This window comes from Myotis brandtii, unplaced genomic scaffold, assembly GCF_000412655.1.
Source record: "Myotis brandtii unplaced genomic scaffold, ASM41265v1 scaffold966, whole genome shotgun sequence".
Classification (NCBI taxonomy): Eukaryota; Metazoa; Chordata; class Mammalia; order Chiroptera; family Vespertilionidae; genus Myotis; species Myotis brandtii.
In genome coordinates, this window is record NW_005372000.1 from 102,034 (window position 1) to 110,713 (window position 8,680).

Below are 8,680 nucleotides of genomic sequence, written 5' to 3' on the forward strand. Positions count from 1 at the left end.
TCTGTGTAGGGGACCCCCAGCTCCCCACGATTGCAGGCTCCACCCCTGCCCAGGCCTAACGTCTTTGGCCAAGGTTTTAGGCCTGGGCAAGGGATCCCTAGCTCCCCGGACTGCCGGCTCCGTCCCTGCCCAACTCCCATTGCTGGCTCCACCCCTGCTTCTCACTATCACTGGCCGGGGCGGCAAAGGCGCCTGGTTCTCTGATCACAGCTGGGGGGCAGGGCAAAGGCGGCCCCCAGAGCCACCTTTGCCCTGCCCCTGGCTCTTAGCTCCCCCCGGGTTTCCGATCACCGTCAGTGGCAGGGGGCTTCTTCCGTCCTTTCCCTTTCGCCTCCCAGCATTGTGCCTACATATGCAAATTAGCCGCCATCTTGGCTGGCGGTTAACCGCCATCTTGGCTGGCAGTTAATTTGCATATCGCCCTGATTAGCCAATGGGAAGGGTAGCAGTCATACGCTAATTACCATGTTTCTCTTTTATTAGATAGGATAATTGACACTCTACTCATCAATAAATGTGAGTCTGATTCCTCTCTCTTTGAATTTGGAGCGGCATATGACTGCTGGAATCAATAGAGTATGCTGAAGACAGTGCTATATAACTTCTCAGAATTGATTTTAATAGGCAATGTAACATAAATCTTATACTGATGGGAAGACTGCTTCTTTGGACCTTTATAAGAGATTGATTTTAAGACCAGCCTATTAGAAAAGTTACATGTAAGTTCTCTGAATAAGGACCCCAGGTGAACCTGTATTTCTAATATTCTAGCCTAGAAGCAAGACATGAGAGAAAGAAACCATCCTAGAAATGAGTGGTACAATCCACTTCTAGCCACCAGTCATTTGGATCACTCTCAGAAATTTGAGTGATTATATCTGAGGTCCTAAACATTATGAAGCAAAGAAGAGCAGTCCCTTTTTTACCTTCTTTAAATTTCTAGTCAATGAAATCTATGAAATGAATTAACTTATTATCTTTTAAGACTCTAAAATTAGGAAATTTATTAAACAATGATAAATAACCAAACCACTTAAGTTTAATTGGAATCACATGAGGCAAGGAAAAAGAAATTCACATAGAAGCAATATTTGAAAAGATATCAGCCATATTTTTTATAAAAGTAATGAAAGACATATAACTTTACTTTTAAAAAGTTACAGATTTCAATAATAATGATATTTTTTTAAAAATAAATAGAAAATTAAGTAAACTTGTTGAAAATCAAAGACAAAAGTAATTAAAAGCTTCAAGCTAAATAAGACACATTAGCTTTGGAAAATCTCATAACAAAAACATAAAGCATGACACAAAAATGTTGAAAATACACCATAAAGAAAAGAATACCATCTTCACCTTGGTTCCCTAGAAGACTCTGAGATGGAGATGCAATATAGATTTATCCAAAAGTACTCTAGAGATGTAAACTTTTAAAGAAGTTATAATTGCACAGAGAGCTGATATTTGTTCCACACTGTGATGAATTATAAAGAGCATTTTTCTGTACTTATTAACTGTTTATATGTTTTAAAAAATGCATATACAATATTTTGTCTATTTTTTATTTTCTTTATTGATTAAAGTATTATATATGTGTCCTTAACCTCCCATTACCCCCTCAGCTCCCCCTCCCCGCTCATGCTCTCACCCCCCTAGTGTCTGTGTCCATTGGTTATGCTTATATGCATGCAAACAAGTCCTTTGGTTGATCTCTCCCCCTTCCCCCTACCTCCTCTGCCTTCCCTCTGATTGATGCTTCTCTGTCTCTGGATCTGTTTCTGTTCATCAGTTTATGTTGTTCATTATATTCCACAAATGAGTGAGATCATGTGTTATTTATCTTTCTCCAACTGACTTATTGTCTATTTTTAATTGGGTAATTTGGCTAAGTTTATAATTAAATTATGAGTTCTTTATATATTTTTATACAAATCATTTATCAGACACATGATATAAAAATATTTTCTCACAGACTGTGGCTTGCTTTTTCATTTTATTATTAGTATTGCTGGAGGCTAAAACCAATAAGCAGTTAACATGTAAATGTGAGAAGTCCATTTCAGCAGGGCTAAAAATCAGCATAGTATTGCTGTTGGCTGAATGCTGAAGGCAATCCCCTAACTTGATAGTCCTTTTATTGTTTACCAAACTTTACCTTTGATGTGCCTGTTTGCTTTGTTAAAGGGCAAATGTGTATTATAGTAAATAAAAAACTGATGGGTCCAGGGCAGCCATGGGCAAACTATGGCCCACTGGCCGGATCCGGCCCAGCCCATTTGAAAAGAAAAAAACTAAAAAAAAAAAAAAAGACCGTACCCTTTTATGTAATGATGTTTACTTTGAATTTATATTAGTTCACACAAACACTCCATCCATGCTTTTGTTCCGGCCCTCCGGTCCAGTTTAAGAACCCATTGTGGCCCTCGAGTCAAAAAGTTTGCCCACCCCTGGTCCAGGGATTCAGAGAGCTTCTCAGCTAGAGTGAAGCCTCCGCCTGGCTCCCCATGCCTTCTAAATTTATATTTCCTGTCTAGTATATTTGTTTGTGTGAAGCCCCTTCTCCAGACCTTGAACCCTAGCCACAAATGGATGCGGCATTAACATAGTATCTTTGAAAATATATATACTTTAATTTTAGTGAAGTACAATTAATAATTTAATAATATTTTTGCCATTGTCTTATCTATATAATCTTGTAACCAAGGCTCTTGTCTTTAGTTCTCTGACCGACTGTAAGTTAATTTTCTCTATGGTGCAAAGTAAGGGTCTTAATTCATCTTTTTGCATAATGACACTAAATTGTTCCAATTCAATATTATCATTAATGTACATATTATTAACATTAAACATAAAACCTGTAATTCAAAGATAATTAATGTTATTGGTCTCAATATTTTTCTTTGTCTTCCTTTATTATACTTGGTTAAACATAAGACAATCTAATTTTACAGTGCACAAAACATGAATTCTATTTAAATCTTTCAAGATCTCTGACTGTTTGTTTATCTTTCTTGAACAAAATTCTCAGCACTCGCTCCCTAATCTGCTTGGTCCGGACCCCATAGATTACAGGATTGAGGGCTGGAGGAACTACCACGTATAGATTGGCTGAGAGAATATGGACATATTGAGGAACATTGTGGCCAAAGCGGTGTGTCAAGAAAGAGAAAAAGGCAGGTGTGAAAAAGGCTAAGATAACACCAATATGGGATCCACAGGTGTTGAGGGCTTTGAGTCGAGCCTCCCAGGAAGGCAGGCAAAAGACTGCATAGAGGATCCTGGCAAAGGAGAGAATAATTAGGAGCACATCCAATAATAAGAGAGAAATGTTGCCAAGGCCAAACATTATATTCAGTTTGATGCTGGCACAGGCCAGACGGGCAATGCCCATGTGCTCACAGTAGGTATGAGGGATGATATGATGCCCACAGAAGGGCAGCTTCAGGAGGAGAAACACCAGTGGGACCACCATGCACAGGCTCCGCAGAATGGAAATGCCTGCAATAATGCTGATGACTTTGCTGGTGAGGATCATGGTATATCGAAGGGGTTTACAAATGGCAATGTAGCGGTCAAAGGCCATGGCCACCAACACAATGCTCTCCATAGCAGTGAAGAAGTGGATGAAGAACATCTGGGAAAGGCAGCTTTCAAAAGATATGTTCCTGAGGTTGAACCAGAAAATCCCCAGCATTTGGGGGATGGTGGCTGTGGACAGGCCCAGGTCGATGGTGTCCAACATGGCCAGGAAGTAGTACATGGGCTCATGGAGGCTATGCTCAGTCCGGATCACGAACAGGACAGCAGCATTCCCCAGGAGGGCAACAAGATACACAAAGAGAAAGGGGAATCCAATCCAGACATGCACGTCCTCTATCCCTGGGATGCCCAGCAAAAGGAATGAGGAAGGATGGAACCGGGTGTGATTAGGCATAGACATCCTTCCTGCCACTGTTAGCTGCTGTGCATATCAGAGACAATTATGGACTTCCCATTAGTGATTCCTGCTCCTCATCCATATGCCTAGATTCCTGAAAACACACACACACAAGAACAGTTTAATCTCTTTTTGTTCCTATTCAAAAATGACATTAAATAAAGATTTTCGTCAACGACACTGTTATATACTTCAAAATTCTTGAGGGACTAACTCTTATATGTTCTGATCACACAAAAAAAGAAATGACAATTATGTGATGTGATAGAAATAATCGCTAAAACTATGGTAACAATCATATTGTAATATAGAAAGTTATCAAATCAGTATGTTCTACACCTTGAACTTACATACTGTTATGTGTCAGTTATATCTCCATTCTTCAAAAAAGGGAAGGAGCCCTGGTTGGGTGGCTAAGTTTGTTGGAGCATTTTCCATGCACCAGAAATGTTGCAGGTCAGGACACATACCTAGGTTGCAGGTTCAGTCCCTGGGGCATGTATGGGAGGCAATCGATCCATGTTTGTCTCTCACATCACATCAATGTCTCTCTCTCTCTCTCTCTCTCTCTCTCTCTCTCTCTCTCTCTCTTTCCTCCATTCCTCCCTCTCTTCCTTCCTTCCTTCCTTTCTCTCCAAAATCAATAAACATATCCTCAGGTGAGGATTTTTAAAAGTTTTTTAAAAGGATGGGATTAAATAGACTCCTAATGTTCTGCTAGCTTCCCCTGAGCATCATATGGTACCAGGAATAAAGCCAGCCTGTTCTGCTACCATTTTCCCTAATTTAAAAAAAAGGCCTGCTATAAAGAAGAGAAGACCGAAGAATATCCTCTGCATAATGGAAATTTTAACTCTGGAGGATAGCCAGAAAAAAATGGAAAGAATAAATTTCACAGTCTATGTATCTGAGAGTGTTCCACATATTTTTGCTTAATGTGCATGAAGATTCCTTTGATATTAGTAATCTGAACTATTCCCCTATTATGGAACCTAAAACCTCCAAAATGTGAAATGCATATTACTATGTGTATGTGTGTATGTATTTATGCATTTTATGTGTGTTTTAGATACTGGATGGTCTTGTTCTTAGATAGTAATAAGCCATTTATCTTTGTTTATTCATATGCCTGAAAAAAGTTCTGCCACATAAAAGTTCTCGATTTTAAAAGTTCAAAAATAGATGAATTGATTAAGAAAGGACGTGACAGCAAGCAATTTCAATGTCATATTTTATAAAATAATGAACTTAGTTCATATTGTAATTTGTTTCTGGAAAAAAAATCACTGATCAGATTTAGAAAATGGATAATAACAAGAGGAGATACTTGACAAAGAATATTTTGCAGTTATGATGAAACATGAAATGAGAGATTATTTTAATCTAGATGAGCCTATAATTTCGAGTATAACTAATCACATCCTGTAAAAAAAAACTGTCTAGATATAAGTCAGCTGGGGGAGGAAGACTAAATATTCTGGGCTAAGCAACATTCAAATATATCTCTACCTTTTCTTCATGGAGAGAGGGTAAAAGCATTTAGGATATTCTAAAATTTAGTTCCCACTGAGATTCTATTTTAACTATCATGTCTTTATGGATGTCTTCCTCATAGTAACATAGAAGGAGGAATTATTAAGTGATTTTGTATTATAGTACTCATCCATAATATGTGGAAATTCTGAGCTTACTTATAGAAAATTAAACATTTGAAGCAAACAGGGAGAAGTTCATTGCTGTATAATTTATTTGATAAAAACTAGTCATAAAAGAAGATGTGGAAGTGTTTGTGATGTGTGCAATTGAGCAGAAAGCTTTGATTCAAATTTAATAATACTTGGATGTTGGGGGAAGTCAGAGTTCAGAGCCTCCCATCAGAGATAAATGCATCTGAAAGTAAGTATATCCTACTTACTTTCATGCCAAGGCAAATGCCTTTCTAACTGTGCCTATTGGAAACCTATGAAGAGTAGCAAAAATGAGAGATAATTTTACAATTTGGAAAATTCTTAGGAAATATCTATTATGTATATGCCTGTGTGTGTGTGTGTGTGTGTGTGTGTGTGTGTGTGTGTGTGTAAAATTGGACTGCTAGGGTTGGAGTGGAGACAGCTGAAGTTCTTAATTTTGTAACGTAAAAATGTCGGAGATCGTATTCTGCCTTTCATTAGAGGAGAATATATAAGTTAAGTGGAAAGGTGATCCCTCTATGTATCAGCATTGGTTTGGCAATTTGAATATAATTTTGAATAAACTTGTCACATATCCTCAAGGATATGACTGAGCAGTAAGAAAGATAAAATTCTGAAGATGAAATTAGAAAATTGTATTTGAAGTGTTATGTAGAGGTATGTGCAGAATGTTGTAGGTGAGGAGGTGAGAAAAATTCTGGGGAAGAGGTTAGGATAATGCTAAGACTCATAGAATAATTCTTTAGCCAAAGAAGGAAGAAAATTTTATTCTAGATGGAGTGAATAGCAAGGACAAGTGAAAATAAAAGCACAGTGACAAGTCAAGACATAAAAAGGGAATTTTTCATCCACTTGATGACCTTCTCCAGAAATTCAGTAGATTGATTACCAGGTGTCTTGGTCACTCTTGGGGCTTCAAACGACAGAAACATTTTTAAAAACATATAGCTACATCCCAAGAAAATCAACTCTTTCCATTTATTTCTATGGATTTTCTAGGAGGGCTTGAAAATTGGTGCTTCCTTCTTCTCTTAGAGAAAATCATTTCCAGTCGGCAAACATTTATAAAGCAACCACCACTAATCATTCTATAATGCATACTGACCTATTTTTCCAATATATATTCATACATTGCCCATTCTCTGCTGAATTCAAAAATAAGACTGGATCCCAACCCCTCATTTGACCTCCTAACTCTTAAGTGCTACATGGGATTATACCCAGCTATCCAGCAGTCATTTCCTCAATGTGGAATCTTCTTACCGTATTCCACCAACCTCCACCAAATACCCACATTCCCATTTCTTGCAACTGATGATCATAAGGAGAAGACATAATATTCACTTTCTTTCTCACCAGGTTAGCCTGTAGTCCCCTGGCCATCCTGCCATCCCTTGCTCAGAAGCTTCGTCATCATAACCCTAAGTCGTATTTTTTGTTTGTTTTTTATTATTGTTGATTTTAAAAACAGGAAGGGAGGGGGGAGAGAGAAACATTAACATAAGAGAGAAGCATTGATTGGCTCCCCACTCGTCCATTCCCCTACCCCACAGGCATCCCATCAGGGATCGAACCACAACCTTAGTATGTGTCCTGAACAGGAATCAAACCCACCACCTTTGGTGTATGGGATGATTCTCCAACCAACTGAGCCACACCACCAGAGCTAGGTCTTATTTTCACAAAAGTCTATCCTTCAGAGTCATGCTTCATGATTCACTTATTCATGAATTTATTATTCAAAGCATTTATTGATTCCCTTTACTATACCTCACACAATTGTGGAGAATAGAGAAAACCAGTCCCTTGCTCTCTTGTTATTCACATCTGTGCACCTGCATACTGGGTCAGAAACAATACCTACATTGATAAAGTATATATTGGTGCATCTCCTTCTATATCGGCTTTTACCCTTTCGTTTTGTGTGTGAGATTATATCCGTTCATAGATATAAGTACATGTAGGTAAAAATGTAGCTTCAGAGCTTATGAGTGTGCATCCTCTCTTCACCTTGTTTTCCTTATTTGCACTTTTTCTCCATACTATTTTGGTGTAAGCATCCATCCTTTTGCTATTTGTACAATCTAACCATATGTTACTTACCTTGGTCCTTAAATATCTAAGAAAACTTCCTCGCATTTTCTTGGGGCCTGTCATTTATTATGCTGAATAGAAGGTATTTATATATATATTTTACAACCACATTCCCCCTGGGATAGTAATTAATAGTATCTTAAAGATACAGTCCCAGAGGACTGTCATTATTTAACCTATCTGGAAGCTCTCAGGAAATTCCTTCTCACAGGATTGTTAACATAAAAACATTCAAACTTGTAAAGAATTTTTGTGAGTTTATTTGAGCCAAACTGTTGACAATTGCCGGGAAGCAGAATCTCAACATATTGGGATAATGCTCTGGAGAATGGCAATTCTTCACCTTGTTTTATACATTTCAATCAAAGAAGGAGACATAAGTGGGTTACATGAAATCCATTGGTGATAGATTAGGGAGGCGGGAGAAAGCAAAACAGGGAAACCTCTGGGATTGGATAAAAAGTGAAAAGATGGACACATGCTTCTTTTACTTAGGCAGGTGCAGGATAGTTCACAGTCAACAATTAACAAGATTACAATAACAATGAAGGAATTTATGGTCCCTGTCCTGGCACCCAGGTGCATTTGGTTGTGCCCTAAGGAGTCCAGAAAAAGGGAAGTTACAAGTCACCAAGACATTTCACAAGGATGTTATCTTAGATGCAAAAAAGACAATAGGCTCACTTAAGGTAAAGATTGACCTTTACCAGGAAAAATACTGGTCTAGGACATGACTACCCACTACCATCCTTTGTGGTTACTTTAGGTCTTTGAGTTTGCAAAACTGCCGTGCAGACCTTCCCTGAGCTAGTCAGGTTAGCATATGGCCTTTCTTTTGTCCAGAGGGTGCATCTTTATTTGACCTGACTCAAACTCACTCACTGTGAATGAATGACCTTTTCCCTGGGCTATTAGTCAAAACAATCCATAGAAATTGTTTAACATTGTAGCTTCTTGA

At 38.2% G+C, this 8,680-nt stretch overlaps 1 protein-coding gene across 1 annotated transcript; it reads right to left on the reverse strand.

Annotated features, from left to right (window-relative positions):
* Positions 1 to 2,968: 2,968 nt before the first annotated feature.
* LOC102251501 (olfactory receptor 52E8) lies at positions 2,969 to 3,946 on the reverse strand. Its single transcript, XM_005886257.1, has one exon. It carries the CDS (start codon positions 3,938 to 3,940, stop codon positions 2,969 to 2,971), a length of 972 nt encoding a protein of 323 aa, XP_005886319.1. The 5' UTR covers positions 3,941 to 3,946.
* Between the last annotated feature and the right edge of the window lie 4,734 nt (positions 3,947 to 8,680).

Bases quoted from the DNA above. Each gene is read 5' to 3' on its own strand.
- LOC102251501 (XM_005886257.1), bottom strand. From the start codon at position 3,940: ATGTCTATGCCTAATCACACCCGGTTCCATCCTTCCTCATTCCTTTTG.